At 38.9% G+C, this 25,143-nt stretch overlaps 1 protein-coding gene and 3 non-coding genes across 5 annotated transcripts in view; 1 reads left to right on the plus strand and 3 right to left on the minus strand.

Moving 5' to 3' along the window:
- Positions 1-3,307: 3,307 nt before the first annotated feature.
- On the minus strand, positions 3,308-3,379 carry Trnaw-cca (transfer RNA tryptophan (anticodon CCA)). The gene has a single exon. It is a non-coding gene; the product is annotated as a tRNA-Trp (tRNA).
- Positions 3,380-4,363: 984 nt separating this feature from the next.
- Positions 4,364-4,435, plus strand: Trnay-gua (transfer RNA tyrosine (anticodon GUA)). Its single transcript has one exon. It is a non-coding gene; the product is annotated as a tRNA-Tyr (tRNA).
- Positions 4,436-5,320: 885 nt separating this feature from the next.
- Trnay-gua (transfer RNA tyrosine (anticodon GUA)) lies at positions 5,321-5,392 on the minus strand. Its single transcript has one exon. It is a non-coding gene; the product is annotated as a tRNA-Tyr (tRNA).
- A 3,655-nt stretch (positions 5,393-9,047) lies between these two features.
- Positions 9,048-25,143, minus strand: part of LOC140170279 (peroxisomal biogenesis factor 19-like) — a 39,320-nt gene continuing 23,224 nt past the window's right edge. The window contains exons 2-9 of one of the 2 annotated variants that reach the window (XR_011861517.1): positions 20,040-20,151; positions 19,165-19,354; positions 17,832-18,004; positions 17,015-17,176; positions 16,383-16,559; positions 15,211-15,255; positions 11,775-13,806; positions 9,048-11,603 (exon numbers count right to left, since the gene is read on the minus strand). Coding sequence is in view for 1 of the 2 variants with exons in the window: in XM_072193647.1 (XP_072049748.1) it covers positions 13,687-13,806; positions 15,211-15,255; positions 16,383-16,559; positions 17,015-17,176; positions 17,832-18,004; positions 19,165-19,294 (807 nt within the window). In the remaining variant the exon portion in view is untranslated. Of the gene's footprint in view, positions 13,807-15,210; positions 15,256-16,382; positions 16,560-17,014; positions 17,177-17,831; positions 18,005-19,164; positions 19,355-20,039; positions 20,152-25,143 lie in introns of both variants that reach the window. The other variant, XM_072193647.1, reaches the window with a different exon arrangement.

The following is a 25,143-nucleotide window of genomic DNA, read 5'->3' on the forward strand; positions in this document are numbered from 1 at the left end:
ATTTCTCATCAGCCGCTCAAAATTGGTCAAGCTAAATTTAATCACTCCAATATAGGTAGCCTATATTCCTCTGATTCAGGCCCGTAACCAGGATTTATTGGGGGGGCTGACTTTGAAAAATTGGACCTTTTACAAAATTTGGACTGGGGTGGCGGATTTGGAAAAAGTGGACCTTTTAGGTCAAAATTGGGGGGGATTTTGGAGAATTTGGGGATTGGGGGGCCTGCTCTGGCCATAAAAAACAAAAAATCATGATAATTGACCTCAGTCCGGGACCTCAGTAGCGAGGGGCCAAAGAGAGAGGTGCAAACTTATTGGGGGGAGGAAGGGGGAACTGACAAAAATTGCCCAAAATTGGCTGAAGTACAAAAAAGGCATAGGCTTACAAATCTGAAATACCAGGCCGGTCAGCTTTGAGCGGGAGGGGGGATAAGAGGGGGCCAAAACTACAAAAATAATTGTGTGCCGCTCAAATGGGTAGGCCTAGATGCAGTGGCGTAACTACGGGGTGGGGGGGGGGGGCAACATGCCCGGGTGCCGCCCGGGGGCCACCGTTAGGGGGCACCAAATTGACCAATTCAGCATCGATTCTGCGCCAGAGTCCACGGCGAAAAAGCAAAATTTACGCGCGCTTCGCCCGCATTTCAGTACAGAATCAATTGAAAGAACATTTTAAGACCGATATTCAACTTCTTGTAACCAAAATTAATTATAGTGTAGGCTATAGGCCTTATTTTTCCAAATTTTCACGCGCAATGGTTTCAAGAATGCAGCCATTAGGCCTATGTATCCTTAACCCCTAACTACGCCACTGCCCGCCCGGCCGCGTCTATATTCTCGGGAGGGGCGCCAATTTTGTTTTTGCTCCGGGCGCTACCAACCCTAGTTACGCCACTGGGTAGGTGCAATAATTTTGTAGGCCTAGGCCCCTACCCACCGTGGTCAATTAAGGCAAAAAGGGGGGAAAAAGATTTTTGGTAGATCGAAAGGGGGCAACCCGGGGGGGGGCACTTCAATATGAAATGGATATAGGTGTAGGGTTGGCACTTCGCACAAAGGGGCATTCGGTGAGAGCAAAATGTAAAAAATATGGGGTCAATGGGTGAGAGCATGATTTTTGGCATTCGGTGAGAGCAAAAGTGTAAATCTTTGGGTGAGAGCCGAAACAGCGTCACAAAAACCTCGAAAATCGAATTTCTAGTTCTAATTCAAATTTCATTGTTTTTTCAAAATAAGTAACAAAATCAGTGATAAAAGAAAATTGCTGTTCAAATTGAACTTGTAAGGGTCTTTGGGTGACAGATCAAATGGAAAAATAGGGGTCTTCGGGTGACAGAGCATGTGTTCGTAAAAAATATGGGGTCTTTGGGTGACAGCGATGCTGATAAAGGGGGTCTTAACAGCTAGCCCTACATACGCGTCACCTCCAAAGTTGGAGTACCCCCCGAAGTGTGGGGCAAGCGATTTTCTTTGGCACGGGGATGAGGCAAAGTTTCTATAAGCTTCTATAGGCCTATTTACGCAAACATTTTAATACTGACGCCCAAAAAATGTTAGGAAAACGTTAGGAACATGCTCTATACAAAATTTCCTGCTCGCTGTGCTCATTAGGCCTATGATAAGGCAATGTAAAGGGGATGTGCAGTAATCATGTGTACCGAATTCACTTGGTCAGCCATACCTTCGCTTGCCCCACCCCCGGCCCCTTGGGCCGTGACAAAAAAAAAGCACTCCCGTGCCCCAAAACCTTTACCACCCTTTTGACATGCCAAAAAATATTTGCCCCCCCCCCACACCCCCCACACGATGTACGTGCACGAGAGATGTCCTTAACCCTACTGCAAATAGAAAAGTGTTTGTAAACGATAAACGTTTTAACCCAGTTTGGTTTGGGTCACGTCAAGACATTTTAATAATAGTTAAAATGTCGGATCATAAAGATCATGAAACATTTTTAAAACGTATAAAAGCATTACAATAATGTTGTCAAAATGTTCATATTGTATATAGGCCTATTTTGGCAAACATAACATTTTTGCAAAATATTTTGGCAACATTTAACAACATTGTATTAGAATGTTTTGCATCAAGTTTTAGGCGGCCTACATTAAGCATTTTTTTAAAACCTAACATCCCGGAATTTAGCTGCTGCAAATTGGGGGGGGAGCTGACGGCGTACCGGGAGTGTTGGAACTGCACTCAAATAGGGGTCTTTTGGAGCTGCGAACAGTCAAAATCAAGGATCTTCCTGGTGGAAAATGGCCTGATAAAAACCAGTGTCGGGGAAAAATCAAGTACCTAAAGGCGCGGGGGAGGGGTGGGGACAGGAACCGTGGGAGGCCTTTTATCCTGAGGCAGGCCCCTCTCTGCATGTCTAGGTAGGTCTTTTGAAAGTCCATAAACGGATAATGTGCAATTAATTACCCCTTGCCAAAATTATGTCAATGTTCGTGAAACCGTTCTTGAGGACTCAGATCAGAAACTCTGCTTTCTATTGGACGTCTTAGGGGCTTGGTAAATGATAATCATTAATTTCCAAAAGGTGTGCCAAAATTTGCTTGCCCCCCCCTTGGCCTGCTAAAAAATCATTGCCCCCTCCCTTACGCATGACAAATTTTGAGGGACCCAATTTGCACCAGCTTTTTGAAAATGGATATATACCACCAGTAGTATAGGGTAATCGGTAGGATGTATTGACCTTTTAGTGACCTATGACGTCACACCGGAAGTGACGTCATAAGGGGTTCAACCACTGAAGTGACCTAAGACGTAACAAGGGGTTCAACCACTTATGACGTCACACCGGAAATAAGTTGGAAAATGACGTAAGTGATGAAGTGATGTAACGAAGTTTCAATACGTTGTGCAAGTCTGAACGTGTCTGGATGACGTAAGAAGCGTCATGGGGTGATGTAAACAAGTCTGAATCCGTTGTGCAAGTCTGAACGTGTCTGGATGACGTAATAAGCGTCATGGTGTGATGTAAACAAGTCTGAATCCGTTGTGCAAGTCTGAACGTGTCTGGATGACGTAATAAACGTCCTTGAGGGTGGCAAACAAGTCTGAACGTGTTTGGACAAGTAAAAAATGAGTATTGCACAACTATCCCAAGACAAATTTGAAAAAAACAGAATGGGGTTGTGGAGCGAATAATATTTAAAATGACATAGATATACCATCCTATATGTAATTAGATTAGAAGTAGATGTTAAAAAATATAATAATGAAGTGAAAAAAAGGAATCTTATCAAAGTAACTGACGGTTATGCGTATGCCGATTTCAAGAAAGAATATCAACAAAACTAGATGATCCTGGTGTGATTCGAACACACAACCTTCTGATCTGGAGTCAGACGCGCTACCATTGCGCCACAGAACCGAGCTAGCGATAGAAAGTGATATTGCTCTATTTATTCATGAAGGGACATGAAAGTGACACAAAGATAGTTTCAGAAGAAGTTATCAAACTTACCAGCCAACGCCCTGTCCATGAGGAAACAAATTCTAAAAATAGTTCCAAATGTTATATAGGTTTCATATGTCCAATGGCAATTCAAATATATGAAGGTATGTCCAAATATATCCATTGTTTGGTCTAGATGGTCAATCAGATGACTTTAAAACGATGTTATAGGGTAAAAAATAGGTGCAAATGTCCGAAAATGGTCAATGAAGACGCCATATAGTTATTATGTAGTCATCTAGAATTACACAAGCTGATGAAATATCTGATATGTAAGTGGAGTCTTTTAGAGTTACACAAGCTGTATGATGAAACATGTCATATAACTTGTAATTTTAAGCCTATAACATTAGCATATCAATAATATAACATATATAACTTGTAATTTTTAGCCTATAACATTAGCATATCAATAATATACCATATATAACTTGTAATTTTTAGCCTATATCATTAGCATATCAATAATATCTGATATATAACTGAAAATTTAGACCCATATCAAAATGTATATAAGCTGAGCTTATGCTGTTTGAAAATTCACTTCAAAACTCTGAAAAGAAGACGTATACACTCCACTGAATAAGTTCAATCCGGCTAACAACTTTAATAGAAGAAATCTTCACTTGGCTGATTCTGAAACCATCATCCTTGCTCATCCACCATAGCATAGGTATATGCACACCACGAGCCTATAAGCCGAACTTGTGTGAAACTTTGAGAGTAAGTGTTACATTTTACTTTTTATCTCATTGTACGTCTCAAGTCTGTGTGTTTATGAAATGATCATCTAGTTGTAATATTTATTTATCGATACATGTAGTATGGCTTTATATTGGTCATTGCATCACACAAACTATCTATAAGTACAATTATTAAATTGTATATAATCCGAGCATACCCCATGTAGCTAAGTGGGAAAGCGTTTGACTGTAAATCAAAAGATCCCTGGCTCGAGTCCAGGCGTGGGGATTGTTTTGATTATTTTTTGCAAATTATATTTTTATTTTGTTATTTTTTTTATTTTTTAATTGAAGTATTGATGTGTTTCAGAGATGTTATTTCTTAGTACATCAAACTTTGAATGGTATTTTTTTATTTTTTTTATTTATTTATGTCTATATATCCATTTATTTGACAGACCCTCCTATCATTGCAATTCCGTTTGTGTTAACCCTTTTGGACGCTCCTGAACCGATTCTACATCCTAGTTACACACCCCTTTCTGCGTTAACTCGTTTGGACAAAAGCCTGTCAAGAACCAACTCTCTAGATTATTTTGTTAAGGTAAGAACATACTTGTAGTTATTTTAACACTGTGTCGTCACGGTAGTGATTGCCTTGGACACTGCACTTTTATATCATATAACCAAATTTTGCAAGAGAAACAAGAAATGTCTTTTAAAAAGTTTTATAGAGAAAAGAATGATTATGTTTTTCTGCTAAGGTTTTTTTTGTGTGTCAAAATGAAGTAGGTCTGAATCCCTTTTTTTTTATTCTCATTCATTATTTGCAGACACGATGATCGATACAAACATGCTGAACCTACTTCCAACAATATTCATATTAGATTTATGTAAAAACTTAAATCTGGGGGAACGGGTAAATCTGGCGTTGGCAAGCAGCAGATGCGATGAGGTGTTACGATCCCACAACAGTCTGTGGCAGTACGAAGATAAACCCATTAGAGGTCATTCGTACAATAAAAAAGTTGTAAATAAAATAAAAAAAATAAAAAAATACCATTCAAAGTTTGATGTACTAAGAAATAACATCTCTGAAACACATCAATACTTCAATTAAAAAATAAAAAAATAAAAAAATAAAAATATAATTTGAAAAAAATAATCAAAACAATCCCCACGCCTGGACTCGAACCAGGGATCTTTTGATTTACAGTCAAACGCTTTCCCACTTAGCTACATGGGGTATGCTCGGATTATATACAATTTAATAATTGTACTTATAGATAGTTTGTGTGATGCAATGACCAATATAAAGCCATACTACATGTATCGATAAATAAATATTACAACTAGATGATCATTTCATAAACACACAGACTTGAGACGTACAATGAGATAAAAAGTAAAATGTAACACTTACTCTCAAAGTTTCACACAAGTTCGGCTTATAGGCTCGTGGTGTGCATATACCTATGCTATGGTGGATGAGCAAGGATGATGGTTTCAGAATCAGCCAAGTGAAGATTTCTTCTATTAAAGTTGTTAGCCGGATTGAACTTATTCAGTGGAGTGTATACGTCTTCTTTTCAGAGTTTTGCGAAGTGAATTTTCAAACAGCATAAGCTCAGCTTATATACATTTTGATATGGGTCTAAATTTTCAGTTATATATCAGATATTATTGATATGCTAATGATATAGGCTAAAAATTACAAGTTATATATGGTATATTATTGATATGCTAATGTTATAGGCTAAAAATTACAAGTTATATATGTTATATTATTGATATGCTAATGTTATAGGCTTAAAATTACAAGTTATATGACATGTTTCATCATACAGCTTGTGTAACTCTAAAAGACTCCACTTACATATCAGATATTTCATCAGCTTGTGTAATTCTAGATGACTACATAATAACTATGGCGTCTTCATTGACCATTTTCGGACATTTGCACCTATTTTTTACCCTATAACATCGTTTTAAAGTCATCTGATTGACCATCTAGACCAAACAATGGATATATTTGGACATACCTTCATATATTTGAATTGCCATTGGACATATGAAACCTATATAACATTTGGAACTATTTTTAGAATTTGTTTCCTCATGGACAGGGCGTTGGCTGGTAAGTTTGATAACTTCTTCTGAAACTATCTTTGTGTCACTTTCATGTCCCTTCATGAATAAATAGAGCAATATCACTTTCTATCGCTAGCTCGGTTCTGTGGCGCAATGGTAGCGCCGCCTGACTCCAGATCAGAAGGTTGTGTGTTGAATCACACCAGGATCATCTAGTTTTGTTGATATTCTTTCTTGAAATCGGCATACGCATAACCGTCAGTTACTTTGATAAGATTCCTTTTTTTCACTTCATTATTATATTTTTTAACATCTACTTCTAATCTAATTACATAGGGATGGTATATCTATGTCATTTTAAATATTATTCGCTCCACAACCCCATTCTGTTTTTTTCAAATTTGTCTTGGGATAGTTGTGCAATACTCATTTTTTACTTGTCCAAACACGTTCAGACTTGTTTGCCACCCTCAAGGACGTTTATTACGTCATCCAGACACGTTCAGACTTGCACAACGGATTCAGACTTGTTTACATCACACCATGACGCTTATTACGTCATCCAGACACGTTCAGACTTGCACAACGGATTCAGACTTGTTTACATCACCCCATGACGCTTCTTACGTCATCCAGACACGTTCAGACTTGCACAACGTATTGAAACTTGGTTACATCACTTCATCACTTACGTCATTTTCCAACTTACTTCCGGTGTGACGTCATAAGTGGTTGAACCCCTTGTTACGTCTTAGGTCACTTCAGTGGTTGAACCCCTTATGACGTCACTTCCGGTGTGACGTCATAGGTCACTAAAAGGTCAATACATCCTACCGATTACCCTATACTACTACCACCTTATGGGGGGGGGGGCATCAAATTGACCCATTCAGCGCCCCCTCCAAGCGACAAAATTCAAAATTTTCGGACGCTTCGCATAGTGGCGTAGATTTCTTTTTGACATCGGGGAGATGGGGTTGGAAAAAATATAGCGATCCAGCACCTTTTGGCGACAGAATTTGGGGACTAAAATGGTCAAATATGAGATTAATTTGGTCAGAAACCACAGGCTTGGGGGATGAATGGACCCCCCCCCCCAGCAAAACCAAAATGAGTGGTATTGTGCAAATTTTCATGCGCTCCCCACACAATTTTTCAAAAAGGGGGTGCCATTATCATGTATCCTTGGCCCCGGGCACCACAACCCTAGCTCATAATAAAAGCATTTTGAAAAAGTCTTGTGGTGACAGAATTTCTTCAGGTTCGTGAGTTCTTGGTAGATGCGTGTGCAAAGGGGGTGTTAGTACACTTATCACATGGAAATGGTCATGATCCCGCTCATGATTTAGCGGGAACAGCCCACTATAGTCCACCCGAATGGGCCATTGGTTCGATAATGGTTTGAGTTAGGGCACTAGTTTTGGGGTTAAGGTTAGGATTGGTGCTTAGGTTAATTTTAGGTTTGGGGTTAGGATTGGGGATTATTGAGTTTTCGGACTGATGAACCTTCGACTATGACAGTTGTGCATGCTTAATCAATTTATCAGGTAAAAACACGGGAAAATTATACGTAAATAAAAAAAGCTGAAATAAATTTTGGTAAGTTGGTAAAAATTGCTGTCCAAAATGGATTTCAAATTTTTTAACCACCCTGATATATGGTCCCTCATAGTATACAGATGAATAAATGGCTAACTTTTTCCAAAACTGATCTGCAATGTCTAAGGAATGTTTTTCATAAGACCAATTACAAAAAAAAAATATGATTCTATTTATAGGTCATCAGTTCATATGGTTCAATATCACACAGATCCTTTCAGACGGTAGACTATGCCATAGTCGAATTTTGATAAATAAAAATATGTTGTTATTAATTATTATAAACCCATAACGTTGAACTCAAAATTATACTGATGTTTATTAGAATTAAAGTGTTCAATAGTAAAATTGTCATAAAGAGTTTATATGATTAGTGACAGTAAAGTTAAGTATACGTAGACCTATGTTATTGAATACAACATATAATTATAATTATAATGGCTCACTTCAATACTGAACAATTCTGATTTTGGAATATAAAAGTTTATTGATCATGAAAGCCCAAGTAAACTTGGTAAGCAGAGGGAGTACATTATACCCACTCAGGTAACCCCATTTGAAATTCACTCTCTCTGTGTGGGAGATTAAAGTCATGTCTTCCTGGGGTGTATGTATTTCAACTGGAATAGCCCAATATGTTGCTTTAAGAGTGAAGAGATTTTGTGAAAACAGAACTCTCCCCATAGATCCCATGGTATGTTCCATGGGGAGAGTTCTGTTTTCACAAAATCTCTTCACTCTTAAAGCAACATATTAAGGGGGTACTACACCCCTGGCCAATTTTGTGCCTATTTTTGCATTTTTCTCAAAAATTATAGCGCATTGGTGACAGGTAAGATATGTATATTATAGGGGCAAAGACTATAACTACTGCACTGAAAATTCAGCAACTCAAGGCAAGTAGTTATTGATTTATTGATCAAATATTGGGTTTGCCTCATTTTTGACTGTAACTCCACAACTGTTGTCTGTGCTGAAATAAAATTTCCAGTGCAGTAGTTGTAGTCCTTGCCCCTATAATATACATATCTTACTTGTCACCAATGCACTATAATTTTTGAGAAAAATGCAAAAATAGGCATTAAAATTGGGCAGGTGTAGTACCCCTTAACTTCAATAAATTTTACACTTTGGTCTGATCAATCGGTGAATGTAACTTGTAATGATTATATTCATAACAATGAAAAATAAATGCAATTACACACATTAAATTATTGTTAATTGGTTTAATTATATAAAGTGAACTTCTGCGTATTCCATGGAATAAGAAAAAGATAGATATCAATACATAATATTATGTGACAAGATAGGTAAGAGTAGATAATGATCTTAATCTTCCCAGAATCCTTTGCAACATAAAACACCCCCTCATTTCAACAAATGAGGCTCCCATTACTTCGTACATGTTTCCTTTGTATTCATTTTGAGAATAGACTGGCTGAACATGGGTCGCTAGTCAAGAATTAAACATATTTAGCTCTGGGTGTGCTTTGTTCATGTTCACTGAGCTATATTTCGTCACTATCGACCCATGTGGCACAACATAGTAAATCAGTACAGAAAATTGATATGGATGAAATGCATTATGGGAAGTGTAAGATATATATTCTCTGGGATAGGCCAAAGGTAGCAATGGGCTGTTCCAGTTGATATCCATACACCCTATGGAAGACATGACCTTAATTTTCCACACAGGGGGTGTTGTGAATTTCAATGGGTGACTCCATAATAGCCCCCTGTGTTGGAGATTAAGTTCATGTCTTCCATAGGGGGTGTACCGATTTCAACTGGTACCCAGTAAACACAAAATGCAAAAGGTTAGAAAGGGTTGCCAGAACACATTTAAATGTCAGGTTATATGAAGGGTATAAAACATTTTCATAACATTCAAAAACAATTTTTGAAAACTTAGTGCAAAATATTCTAACATAATGTTATTTTAGTGTAGATAAATTATTTTGCAAAAAATGTTTGCAAAAAATATTTTTCAATAAAATGTTGACAACATTTTGAACTTTTTGGTGATAGTGTGTTTTCATATAAAATGTTTTGAAACATTTAATATTATTAAAATGTTTTTACCAAAACCAAAATATAACATAACATTTAACCATTTTGAAAACCATTTTGTGTTTGCTGGGTGTCACTAAAGACCAATTGTGAAATCAAAATACATAGTTACTAATGTGTTTTCATATAAAATGTTTTGAAACATTTAATGTTATTAAAATGCTTTTACCAAAACCAAAACCCAAAATATAACCTGTTTAAACCATTTTAAAAACCATTTTGTGTTTGCTGGGTATAGACCAATTGTGAAATTGAAATACAGGCAGAAATCGGGAGCTCAAAACAATGAAATACATTTACATTACTTTACTTTGGATCTTATCTCATTATAAACATATTTAGCACATGATTCTTTTGATTCATGTTTGATGATTGTAAAAAGAATAACTCTTCATATCAGTCAGCCTGCTAAACCTCAAATTGCACAATTCATTGTATTCACTAAACTGAAAAGCTAGATAAATATATAAGTGACCAGTGGCAGCACTGGCATGTACATGTAATATGTCCAATCAACAGCCCTCGAATTAAGGATCTGAAGGGGCACGGCAACTTTTTTAGGGCAAGTTGATCATTGCCTTGGATTTTCACTGAAAAGGCAAGGCAGCATGGCAGTTTGTAATATTTCAAGAGGGCATCATGGCAACTGTTGAAAATTTAAGAAAGGCACCAAGGCAATTTCTCAAAAGTGAAAAAAACACACACAAACAGTCTGATAGATGATTTTATAATGATTTTATCATTTATAAGGGGCAGGGCTGGGGCACCGACAGCAACTTCATTAGAGGGCACGGCAAGTGACTGCCTTGGGTAAAGGACATATTTTGAGGGCATTACGGCAGTGGGGATGGGCACCCACAGCAAAATGCCATGGGTGCCGTGGGTTAATTCGAGGGCTGCCAATCAATAACATAGCCAGTGCAATTAGCCATGATGAATAAATCACTGTGACATCATGTCCATGATTCCAATCACATCAGCAGGACTCAAATTTCAGGGAGGCCATCAAGGCCAATGCCTGTCCTTTTTCAGTTTTGGCCTTGGTTCCCCCAGATCTTTGTCAGCTTCCACGCATTCTTCATCACTTGTTGGCCTTGGTGCCCTTCTTTGTCTTTGCCCAGTGGCCTTGAAAATGGGTGCCCCAATAAGATAAAATTCTGAGGCCTGCACATCGGTATATATGAAATCATTTACAGGAAGGAGCATTATACACAAAGGGGACAACATGCATGTGTCCTATTATATATAGAGGGTTGACAGTTTGCATTCAAGTTGTGTTGTTTGCAGAGTTGGAAACAAATTTACATGGTTAAAACTTGCCAGTTGAGTGGTGAAAAGTTTAAATACAAAGTTTATTATTAAAATTTACATCTGTTTGGCTACACTAATTCCAGTTGAAATCCATACACCCCTAATGAAGACATAACCCTATTGACCTCCCACACACAGGGCGTAGATTCCAAATGGAGTCGCCTATTCAGGTAACACCATTTAAAATTCAAGCTCCCTGTGTAGCAGATTAAGCCAAGGTCATATCTTCCAATATGGATTTCAACTGGAATAGCTCACTGCCTGTCCAACCCAAGGTTTCTAGTGTTAGGACATCCCTCAAATCACACCCCAGCAGATGGAATAAAATAGCTCTAAATCCAAAAACTGACTCAAAGGATATCATATTCCAAGAGCCTCTTCTAGTCCTGCTAGCAGTGTTCGAAATATGCCTCAAAAAGTTACAGGCCAGCCGGGCTTGACCATAAAAAGTTACTGGCCAGCCGGGCCAGCAACTAGATGCCAGTCAGAAAAGTTACTGGCCAGGCCAAAAAGTTACAGGCCAATGGCCGGCTGACTGGCCCTATTTCGAACGCTGCCTGCTAGGGATATCAAATTCACCTCTTCTAGTCTCCAAAGGAGGTATCAAATTTTCTGATTCCATGCCCATTATAAAAAATAGAAAAACGTTTATCTTTTCTGTTGTTCAGGTCTCTATTACATTTTAATGCCCCTAACCTGAATTTAGTGCACACATGTTTGCTGGCAAACGAGGACACACACAAGATTTTTCACCCTAAACTGCGGACTTACTTCCAACTGAGGACAGTCCTCAATCTCAAACTGCTGCCAAAGACCTTAAATGCATGCTAAATGCATTATATCGCTATTTGCCTTAAACCGAGGACCACACATGTAAAAACTACCGTCAGTAGTTGATGGTCAAAATTCTAGTTTTAGTCCAGGGTTAGGTGATGAAAACACAATACACATGTCCTCGGCTAGATAGCAATACACAATGTCCTCGGTTGGCGAAAAACACACACAGGTGTGGCCTATGTTAGTTATTACTATATTAGTCACCTGTCAACCATATGTAAATCATGATATAGATCAATGATCAGTTAGAATACCAATTTACTTGTTCATCAGATGGTGATAACACTCGGTTATGGACTATTCCAGTTGAAATCCATACATCCCCTATGAAAGACATGACCTTAATCTCCCACACAGGGAGTGTGTATTTCAAATGGGGTAACCTGAATGGGTGACTCCATCTGAACTCTACACTCCCTGTGCTGACGATTAAGGTCGTGTCTTTTATGGAGGGTGTATGGATTTCAGCTGGAATATCCCTGTGCTATGCAATACATCCTGGGGAATTTGTAAAGGATGTTTATGACAATTGACCTTTTCGATAAATCCCATAATTCCTTGCATTAGACCTGAGATGTTGTCATTTGACGTCACGCCGATGAGCACATCATTAAGCTAACATCGTTACTGCGTATCGCAAGTCAGAATGATGTCAAGTGACGACATCTTGGGTTTAACCAAAGGAATAACCAAAAAAGGTCAACTGCATGATACAACACATGACAGTCACATGTTACAACACTGCATTCCTGAAGATATAATATTGTCTCTTTATTCATCAACTGATAATTATGATCATGTTTGATTAAAGTGCACTGCTGATGGGGTACTGGTCATCAGAACTTATATTATAATCATGCTATAGTCCCATATTTACCACATGCCAGAGCACTGTTCAGCAATACTAAGCATTCCTGGAAATATACTTCCTGTCTTTTTCAATTTGTTCAACAACTGTTGTGATCAGCGCACTGTTGTTGGGACACTATAATTAAAGACAGAGATAAAAACAATTTATCGCGTCTGATGTCACTGTCCAATTACGATCCTTGATTGGTTTACACAGGTTAATCAGCGCGTAAAAAAGGAAGACCGATCTATCTGGTGCTGATCGGAGAAAAGGAATAGCAGCAAATGGCGAAAAAATACGTGCTTTTACAAGGCAAAAAGCAGCTTTTCTAGGCATTGTGGACATGGTGCCTTCACCAAAGAAAGTTTCCTACTATAAAGACCTAACTTTTGAGATGGTTTGCATGTCGAAAGGTGCAAAATTAACAATACGGCGCCCGGTTATAAATCCGTGTTCAGCAAGTCATCATCACGACACTTGTAAACAAACCGTGCTCGAGTTTGATTGACAGGTGACGTCAGACGCGATAAATTGTCTTTATCTTTGTCTTTCATTATATCACAACTTGCAATCATGCTATAGTCACATGTCTATCACATGACAGCCACATGTCAGCACTGTTCAGCAATACATTCCTGGAGACATTTCCTATTTTATTCAATTTGTTCATCAATCTGTTGATCATGTTTGATTATTGTCAGTGCACTGATGTTGGGACACTGGTCATCACAACTTGCAGTCATGCTAGTCACATGTCTATCACATGACAGAGCACATGATAATCACATGATGGAGCACTGTTCAGGATTTGGCATTCCTGGCGGCATCATTCCTGGCGGCATTCCAGGGATCATCCCTGGTATTCTTGGGCTACCATCTTCATCAAATTGAAAACCAGGTCCCTGAAAGAAAAGAATATAAAAAATATGTTACAATTTTACAGTTTGCTGCTGTTGTTCTTTTGTTTCAGCATGGTTTTTTTTCAAACAAAACATTTTTATGACATTTATTATAACTATAATTAAAATAACCTTAATTCTAAAACGAAAGGTTCTGATTGAATTTGATTTATTCAGGTTTGGCAAACCTGGAAAACCCAAGAAATCCTCTAGTGAATCTTACTTCCATCCATTTGGACACCAGGACAGGTTGGGACCAGGGTCTTAGCTAAGATTTAACAAGTGCCCATCATTTTCACCTTAACTGCCTGTCTAAAATTTGACCCTGAAAACATAAACCAGACCTCTGCACCTTCTGTGGGTTCTGTCAATTTAATTAGAGAATAAATGATAGATTTTGTCTTTTGCCTATCAATATCGTGTCATAATGGATGGGCTGGCCAATATTTTGAGTAGTGGATGCCGGCGCAGCCGTATCCACTACGATAAAAATATTGGCCAGCCCATCCATTATGACACGATATTGATAGGCAAAAGACAAAATCCTATCTTTTATTCTCATTCTTATTCAGTTTTAATGTAATTTTTGCGAGAAAAACTGCCTTTTTTCAGAAAAAAATAAAGTTACTTTTGTGAGGACATCCCTGTTGTTTTAAATGAACGAAACCATCACGAACATCTAAGCTACCGAATTGCGTGCTCTTAGTTCTCGCACATGTATTACGCTTGAACGCATTATCGCTACGATCATTGAGGAGCAACAAGCGTGCAAGCCGTTGCGTGGCGGCGCGCCTGACTAATATCACTATCAACTATTGTGAGATATTATACACCAGAAAACCAATCAAATTACGTGAATTCTTTACAAGACGCACCCATTGAATAAGAAATAGCTATCACTATAGCCTTGATTTACTAGTCTGGTCTTGTTTTGAGTTCACAGAACTTATTTGAGCATTATTTTTAGAATGTAGCACCTGTCAAAGACATTGATTTTAACCGTCTTTGGAGCAAACTTCCTGTTGAAAATGATGGGTGGATGGGTGGCCAGCTAAGACCCTGGTTGGGAGAGTCAGGGGTCAACACCCTACACTCAAAACTGACTGACTATAATAATACAGGTATGGCTCTTCTTGTCCGATGGACGGAATTCGCTCACAGTTCATTTACCCAACTCTAAATGCACCATGACGATAGCGGAAGTCTGAATTTAATCTACAAATGTTGCCAATTAATTTTCCAAGTCAATACCCAAGTTTGATACCCGCTGGGCACAAACCCGGGACCTAGCAAGAATTCTAACCACTAAGCCATGCTCCCCCCTAATGGTACAGATGGTATTCTGTATGTATGCCTTTGGTTCAAAAATCTTGCTTTTGAGGTCTGATAAAAGCCACAGTCACTTACCATATCCCCTACTATATCTGGTGGTGGCTGTCCTAAGCTTTCCATCTGAAAAAAAATAGAGTTTCAATTTATTGTACATTATTTGGATGGAAATGTTAGTCGAACATGTATGTGATGTTCACAACACAGTACGCGCATATCAAATGAACCCATGCTTGAAGGAGTGGCTTGCATTGGCGACATATTCGCTGATAGTATATAGTGAGTTTCTTTACATTGCCTCATCTGTTTGGGCCAAATTTCTTATGGAAATGTTACAATATGGCTTTATGGCAAGATGGAGATGGTTGTGTACCTTTTTTGAGATTATTAGTGTCATTTTTATTATGTTAAATTAGGGGTTCATTCATATATTTTCATGACTAAACGGTTGTTTATGCCCGAGGGGCCGCTTATGCCCGAGGGCATAAACAACCGCTTAGTCATGAAAATATATGAATGAACCCTGCTCATACATACCAGAACATTTTGTGATTCTTATTTCATCAAAATAATAACAAAAATTACAAGTAACATTATTAAAAATCATGATTTTCCTTCATTTTTCCTACCCGGCAATCGCACATCCGGGACACCGGGCATAAACGCTGTTTATGCCCGGCTCTCGACCAATCACGCGCACCGTTATATAGCGTGTATGTATGAACTGTATTTTTATCTTGTATATTGATGTATTGATGATGCCGGTGTGAGGTGCACCGACAGTCCCCCTGGGGATTTTGTCGGTGGGCCTCTCACTGGTGTTACTCTTGCCATTCTAATGTTGTTTGCTTGCAGCTGGTCTGCTGTTTTATGCATATTATTGTTTGTATAATTCTTAAGTTAAAATCATTTATTGTAAATTAAGTTTGGTAGTTTTTAAATCTGTAAAGCGCATTGAGGAATTTGAGATTCACAATGCGCTATATAAATGCTGTTTTTATTATTATTATTATTATTAATACCTAGCGATTTCAATTCTCAGTTGGTTAGAGCATTGGGCTAGTATTACAAAGGTCTACAGTTTGAATCAGTCAGATATACTGGGCTTTTTTCCTTCAACGTTTATGTGCACTGGCTGCTTTGGGTAATGATTAAAATTTATTCATAAGTTGTTTTTGTCCATCATAGTGATACGAAAATATGACACCGTGAAAGAAACTAAAAAATAATGTGATTTTCCAGTGCCCTACCTGTTGTATTAAATCCATAACTCGCATAGTTCTTTGTTGCTTAACATCAGTGCTATCTGAATCCGTCTCTGCCTCATACTCAGTACATAGTCTCTGCATCACTTCGAGTTGTTTGCTATACCTATCGTGGTCACTCTGTGGAATACTATCTTTCTTTTCCGTTAACCATTCTGGATACTAAAATAAAAACAATAAATAAAGAAAATGCTTTTAAATAAAATTTAGTGAGAATCATAATCCGGGTTTAAAAAAAAAATTCCAATGCACTTAGATGGATCAGCCAGGAGCACTGGTTCATACATACACACTATCTAACAGCTTGCATGATTAGTCAAGAGCCAGTCATAAATAATTTTAATGTGTGACCACTGACCTTAAGGTCAAAAGGTCATTCAAAAAATGCCAGGCATGTTTTTCGGAATGCTTGAACTCTCCTTTTCACATTGATATACCACTTTGCTTTTGCTAATAAATGGGAGGGAATGCAAATTTGCATCTTCATGGCCAACACCAAGATAAGAGTAATCGGTAAGATAGGTAATCTTTTGTACAGGAAAATCAGATATTAGTGTCAGTTGTGGTGAAGACATGCAAACAATTTTTAGCCTAAACTAAAACCCACAACTACTTACCTTTCCAACTACTTCTTTTAATGATGGATAAAGTACTTCTTTTGCAAGTAAATTTTGCATAATACTTTGCATCATGGGTAGTAATTCTGCATCACCGTCGCCGCCGCCCATGTTCATACCTTCAAATGCCCTCATGAAATCGCCCGTCATACCACTGTCTTGCTGAAATGAAAAACATGGATCCAATTTAGGAACAAGGCAATGTGAAGAGCAAATTAATATACGACGAGAAGGCCGATAACATTTTCTTAACAATTGGATATGGCTCCACTGGATCACCTTAGGGACCGGAACAACCCATATAAGGCCAACAAAATTTTTTTTTTAATTCCCGACTTGCTATTTTTATGGTATTTTGAAAAAAAAAATCTGATTTTTGCCGAATTTTTTCGGAAAAAACTTAAAATTTTTTTTTTTGAAATAAAAAAAATTTCCGCATTTCTTTTTCTTCAAATTACGCGATTTTACAAGTACGAGCTTTGAGACAAACCTTTTTTTGGCCTAATCAATGAAGAATGATTAAGTGTAACTGAATGTTCCACAATGAACACAAATTAGTTGAAAGACCTGTCATTTCGTTCACAGGACTTCATCAATGTTTTGTTTCATTCCCTCACCATGATCTCATGCAAATATGCTCATCTATCAAACCACGGTTCTTTAACCCCAATACCCTTGTACGCTAATCAAATGACCTTTGAATGCATTGGGTACAAAACTCATACTTCACAACTTGAGGTCAAATGTTGTGCTTTAATTCTGTAGTGGAGGTTAGCGAACTACACCAGTGAGGATGAGGCCACATCTAGTGCCTTACCTGTAATTCTTGTGCATTTTGCGATAACCTATTGAGTGTTTCACCGAGAGTTCTAGCCATGTCATCTTCGTTACTTGGCGATGCTTCGGTATTACTGGATGGTGCCGTGCTGCCAGAGGGCGCTGCACTTGATGGAGTTGATGATGAAGTAGAGGCACTAGATTGGGGCATTGCTGATTGGAAAAGACAAAAACAACTTATATTATACAAAGTTTAATTGTCTTGGGAACATAATTATGAAGACATATCCAAAAATGTTTAAAAAAAACCCTAAAAAAACATTAGTGATTGATAGTGCGCTATGCTGAACACACAAGACCCTAACAGATTTTTGCTGACTGCTGTGGCCCTAACCATTCCAGCAGTAACTTCACTGTTCAGGAGAATATCAAGCTAACACAATTTTCCACAAAGCAAACTAATTAAGGTGGTACTACACCCCTTGATAAATTTGTGACTATTTTTGCATTTTTCTCAAAAATTGATAACACACTGGTAACAAAAGTTATGTATATTATAGGGGCAAGGAATCCGGTTACTACACTGGAATTTCAGTGACTCAAGACAAGCGGTATGTTATTTATGATAAGAAAAGAGGTACCGCTAGAATGTACCTCATTTCTTAACATATGAACCACTTGCTTGTCCTGAATCACTGAAATTTCAGTGAAGTAATTGGATTCCTTGCCCCTATAATATACATAACTTTTGTTACCAGTGTTTAGTTATTTTATGAGAAAAATGCAAAATTAGTCACAAAATTTATCAGGGCGTGTAATACCACCTTAATGATACTGTCGGAGTTCAAACTCGTACCCTCATGCTCCAGTCAAGTGGATACTAGTGCGGCTTGCACTTGCCGACCGATCACGTAAAATCACGCCTCCGTCACGTGATGCTATGCAGATTGATCGGCAAATGAGGTGCTGATGTGATGATGACATGATTCAATTAGCCAATCAGAACCCAACTTCATGTTTAAAAACACCATAAAACTGCAACAAATTGAGGAATGTGATAGACCTTTGCTTTCTTCCTTGTTTTCTTCATCCCCTCCACTTTCCCTCTTTTCACCCCTCCCTTCTTCACTCACTCCATTTACCTTGGCTTTTAAATGAGCCTATATTAATATTTTTCTTGCCCCCCCCATTTTATCCCCCCCCCTACTTTTGGGGCAAGGCAAACCCCAACGTAATTACGTAAATTTCCACTAATTGCGCCAATTTTGCGCTAAATTTGTTGATTTTGCCCCCTGAAATTCACTTTCCCCCCTCCCCCAATGCCCCCCTCCCCCCACCAAAAAAATTCCTGGTGCTGCCACTGAACACCTTACCTCCAGGCGGTATTGTTGTCTGTAGTAATTTGCTAAGCTCGTCATTAAACTGTGGGTCCTGTGAGAATTCTTTGCCCAGCTCTGACATCAGGTCACCCAGGGCATTCTGGAAATCAGCTGCAGCCCCCATACCGGCTTCATTGTTGAAGAATTCATTGAATAATGCTTCTTGACCTGGTGGTAAAACATCCTTTATGAAAGAGAGAAAGAGAGAGAAGAATATGTGTAAGCTCTTCTGAATGCAAACTATGTGTACAATATCAAAAGGATGCACTTGTTGGTTGCTACATGTCCCATAGCTAGTAATTGCTTTAGAGATACACAATTTCTGAAGTTCTCTGTCCTCAGCTGTCCGTATGAGCTGGTCAACGTTATATAAATAATAAACACTAGTGACGGTCTACAACATCTTAGGTGCATATTTCTTGATGCTTCAACTAAATTGGATTTCTTAGTGTATCCCTATGTACCGATACAGGACTTTGGGTCTACATATATAATATGTGTTGCTAACTTGCTATGGCCTTGTTTTGCAAATCTGGTCTACTAAAAACGTTAATAGCCTTTCACAACACCTACAATTATAATGTAGCATCTGTACATCAAAGGCATTAATTTTGCCCATCCCAGGAGCAAACTGCCAGACTAAAATGATGTGCAGACGGATAGCTAGCTAAGACACTGTCTGAGATGTTACAGAGCAAATTTCATAGAGTTTGCTGATTGATGGACAGCTGTCACAAAGTCATTCAAAATTGCACACAATTCTTTTGCAACAGAACACTTTAACTTTTAACAAACTTGTTTGAGTACAAATAAAGTCTGCTATCTTAAAAAGGAGTAACATCCCTTTATTCCTTTGATATGGTACTCACTTCATTACTGGCCGCTTTCTTTTGCTCATCTTTTTCGACTTTTCTTCCTCAGATTTTGGCGGCTGAGTTTTGGAAGGTGTAGGCGCTGGCTTGTCAAAATCCTCTAGTGCACCTGTGTAGTATGAAAAGAAAAATTCCCAATCATAAAATCATGAAAATGATCACCAAATCTTGCAATGGATTCACACTCACAGATACCTTTTACATCAAACTCTGTAAATGGCCAATTCCACCGTTACGGACGTTACAGATACATGCAACTTGCAACTTTTAAGTGAATAGCATACATGTTTGCTGTTAGGATAACACTTTATTTCTTAGTATGCTACTAGTATACACTCTAATGTTCAATATAATGAAGCAATTTTGTTTTGGCTTTCTTAGTTAATTAGCTACAGAAATTAGAAACGAGCGTTACGGACATTACGCGAAAGTGCCTGCCTTTTTGACAGATGGTACATATCCTTAAATCTCCATTCAGTTCTGTGTTTTTTTTTTTCTTTTAACTATATTGAGCAAGCCCTGACTCCATTCTATGTAAACATGAAAAGCAAGTTTGAAATTAATACTCCTGTATCGTTGATTTAGTGTTACGGACGGTACATTTTATCTCAAATGTAACGTCCGTAACATTTTACATAATGAAAAAAAGGTGCTTCCTCAGATTTTTTTCTTTATCTTGAAGTAGGTCTGACATCAATCTATGGAGGCATGATTAGCAAGTTTGAAATAAATGCTCCTGTTTTGAGCAATAATGTTCCAAAATTTTGTTACGGACGTTACAAAAGGCACTTTTGGCATGGAATTGGCCAAATGCAAATATGCCTACTAGCCCCGGGGGGGCCACTGTAATGGTGAAGGGGGCTATCAGGCGCGTCCGTAAATTCACGTAAAAAGGGTATTTTTTCAGACTAGTGTACGTTACGTGCGTAACGTGAATAGGGTATCAAATTCATGTAAAATTGGTGTAAAAGGGTATGTTTTTGGAGCTCTTACGCACTTAGGGTAGTTTTGCCAAGTTTGGGATTTTGTGCTTTCTCCTTCATTCATGAAAAGTGAAAGGAAAGTGTCTTCTTCCTACACCCCAAAAGCAGTTAAAAGCCATCTTTCAGCTGTCAGAGATGACAGATCCCTATACTGGCCCAGCTAGCATACTAAACACGAGGTCCCCGGACGAGGTCACAACTTGTTTAGAATATACAACCAATCAGCATGCTTTTTCTTAACTGTGGAGTCAATAAATTATGAGGAAAAATATAAGAGTATTTTCGATTGGCCGAACCTCTTTAAACTCATCAATATTCATAGTCTTGGTGGCTTCCAGCCCAGAAAATTTGGTTGATCGGAACATGGTCTAAAGGAGCAACAAAGCAACCACGAACTTCTAGGTTTGTAAACAAGCTGTGTCAAAGAACTTTTGAAGTGTGAAATTTTACCGGGGTATTTACAAACACAACGATTGAATAATTTGGAACTATTTTGGCTTTCTTAAAATATAAATCAATGAGTTTCAGGATTTTGGTTGGGTTTACCACTAAATCCAGTATGATAATTAATGCTCTAGCATGTTTTAAATCGAGACGAAATTAGGAAATAAACCAAGCTAAACTGGCCGTGTTTGCCGTCTTCTTCCATCCAACTTCAATGTGTGGTTTGCAATCGCCATGATCGTAATTTACGTTGGACTTGCAGTTCAAAATTCTCCTGGATATGTGGAGAAATGGGTACATCCCAATCCCAAAGAATAAATTCTACAATATAATATTTCAATAAAAAGTGTTGGACCTGTGATCCAAAAAGGGGAAATTATTGGCCCAAAAATCTTGAAAATATTGGACATACTGCACTGATTGGACTGAACTTTGAGGTAAGCTTTAGCACTACGTAAACTTGTATGGCTTAAAATTCAGACGGCTTGCCACAAATTGCCAGCCCTGTCATGCCACTCGCCGCCTGGGTTCTGTGCGTTTACTTGTTTACGGGTAATAATTGCATCAATTACTTGTTTAGGGTTGGGGAAAAGACAACTACTTGTTTAGGGTAGCAAATCGTGCAACTTATACTTGTTTAGGGGGGAAAATTTCAGTCTCGGAAATACTTGTTTAGAGTGCTTTTTGAGAGTCCTCGGACGCTACCTGATACCCCCTCTTGACACTATAGTGCCCCGGCTACTAGCATGTCCACTTATCTTTAAATCACCATGAGGGTATGCCGCGGCGGAGACCCCCTTTTTCAGCACCTACCACCATTCCCTACATGTAGATCCCCAGGTTTCATTGATCTCTACTCTTAGTCTCTTATGCCTCATAATTTTTATAGCCATTACCTGGACCCCCAAAATTCACCGATCGCTGCTCTCATGCCTCCAATTGGCACCTAGTCCTGCCAGCAAGACTTCAGTCTTTATCATAAACATAAGGACATCTACGGACCTGAAGTCTTGCAGCGGTACATATGGATGCACTGTACGTTTAAGAAATCCAAACTTCAAGCATCAAGAAATATACCTTGTATTTGTCAGTTTTACCTCAGAGATGCTGTAGACCCTCTCTACACAGTGTAGAAACATCAAGTCGAATGCTGCTCAATATGATAAATCCAAATCATGAAAATCAAGACATTTTGCAGAGCAATATTTTGACCACTTTTGCACTAAGTAAATTACTCCCAGAAAGATTGCAGGTTTTGCCAACTCAAGGAATTTTGAACCCACCCAAAAGATGAGATCAATGTAGATTAATTATCTCAACTTTGTGAGTATAGACTAGTACAGTGGGATTAAAATCATCCACGCACGCCCAAACCCTGGTACGTACAATGGGATTAAAATCATCAGTGCATGCCCAAACTGTCCTTGAGAGAGTTCCTCAGCTACATCCTTAGAGCCCAAAATTAGCCCACATATTGTGATGTTTCTTATTTGTGGAATAGATAGCAATAGAGTGAACTGTAACTCTAGGTATGACGAGTTATAGGCACCTTGAATGCATGTTTTCTGTGCTACTTTTGCACATCCAAATGCTGGTTTCATACTTTCCTGCCACTTTGCCGCTCTGAAGATGATTTTACTTCACTGCGCAGCCGCACCAGAAACGCTGCGGTGACCAGCGGCAAGCAGCAAGGCAATAGCCAGAGGGGTGTCTAGGTGTCATTTGGACGCCCTGTTTTCAATTTCAGCACAGACAACAGTTTTGGAGTTACAGTCAAAATGAGGAAAACCAATATTTGATCAATAAATCAATAACTACTTGCCTTGAGTTGCTGAATTTTCAGTGCAGTAGTTTTAGTCCTTGCCCTATATAATATACATGTCTTACTTGTCATTCATACATGTACACTCCTATATCAAAGGCAAAGCAGCCAATCAGAAAAGCTGTTAGAAAAGTACGAAACATGCATTGATTGTGTATATTGTGCACTCTGCGTACTTACGCGCAGTGTTTTGCTGCGTTCACGTCAGCGTAGGATTGATTCATTTTTCGGGTGGGTTGATGCATTTATATTTGCATGATTTGGTTCTGTTTTCCAACATTTTTAGTGATAATTTGTTATATAAAAAAAGTAAAAATCACATGTTTTTTCTTCTCGTGTATGAAATAGATTAATAAACTTGTATTACTTATTGCTCGAGAAATTAGACAAAATAATGCACTTGCGCTGATGTTGATGCGTCTAATGCACTCCCCCTTCTTCGGGGCTCGTGCATTAGACGCATCAAGTCAACATCAGCATGCGTGCATTATTTTGTCTAATTTCTCTCCCAATAAGACTTTTGAGAAAACTATCACAATGTGGTATCACAGGAAACATACACACATGGCTTGATAAATTTCTAACCCAAAGAAAGCAAAGAGTAGTTAGTGAAATAGTCCCAAACAAAAATGTTTGGTAGACTCATAACCGGTGCGATCTTACCTTTCCGATGTTGATTAAGATACTTCTTGCATCGATCAAAAAAAAAAAAAAAAACCAATAGTCATTTTGTCCCACATAAATGAATAAATAACAAAAACCCCGATCCCCGGTGGACTCACCCAAAAGGTGACGTCACACCATATGATCGTCCCTTATCCGACTTGGGATCCCCTACCGGACCAAACTTGTAGGGGTGGCGGGGTCGGGATAATCAACATCGGAAAGGTAAGATCGCACCGGTTATGAGTCTACCAAACATTTTTGTTTGGGACTAGACTCAGTACACGTCGATCTTACCGTTCCGATGTTGATTAAGATACTTCTTGCATCAACATCTGAAAGATCGATCTAGCAAGTAACCGACGGATGGAGGTACAAGATTGGTCAGCATCTGATCAGGGATCGGGAGCGGGTAACGATGGTTTTCGCGAGGTCAGAAAATAATTTACCCCAACGGTCGGGAAACAAAAAAGACCACGCGATCACAGACATAAACCTCCTTACTTAATAAGTTTGGTGGTTAAGAATAGCGACACTGGTTCTTACCATGCTGAGTATTCTGTATAGTCTGAAAACCTGGTACCCGTACACCACCGTATTATGATCGCCCGAACAATGTCCCGGTAAACCTCCCGCCCGTCTCTGATTACTAACGTAAACGGAAGTATCGTAGAGAAGGGCGAAGGTGGCTTCCGGGACACCGCCTGCTAGATCTCCTCAAGGGACAACCGAACGGTATACCCAAGATGATGAGATAGCTCGTGTCGAGTGGGTCGTGGGGCGCGAAACCTTCGCGATCCCCGGACCCCACCAACACCTGGACCAGCCATTGCGACAGCGGCTGGACCGAAAACTCTGTAAGGGTGATGAATGCGGTCGTGAGTCCCTCGCAAGGCTTGTGTTCGGAAGAAATAGTGCTGCAGCGCCTTATCGGACACCCCAGCCTATCTTTGGCTTCAGCCGAACCTTGCCCAACCCTGGGGATTGGAGAGGGACGAATGTCGGTATGCACCGCGCCTTCTCAGAGTCACGAGAACAGAGCGCCCGAAACAGTGTCGCTCCAGTGTTTGTGAACACGGAAGCTAACCTCGAGACCGTGTGCAACTCAGCACCGCCGTCCCGGAGCCAACGCCACACCGGAAAGCCATCTCGAGAGTTACGTATTTAAGCGTCGCTTTTGGCGGAAGGT

The sequence above is a fragment of the Amphiura filiformis genome, chromosome 14 (genome assembly GCF_039555335.1).
Source record: "Amphiura filiformis chromosome 14, Afil_fr2py, whole genome shotgun sequence".
Taxonomy (NCBI): Eukaryota; Metazoa; Echinodermata; class Ophiuroidea; order Amphilepidida; family Amphiuridae; genus Amphiura; species Amphiura filiformis.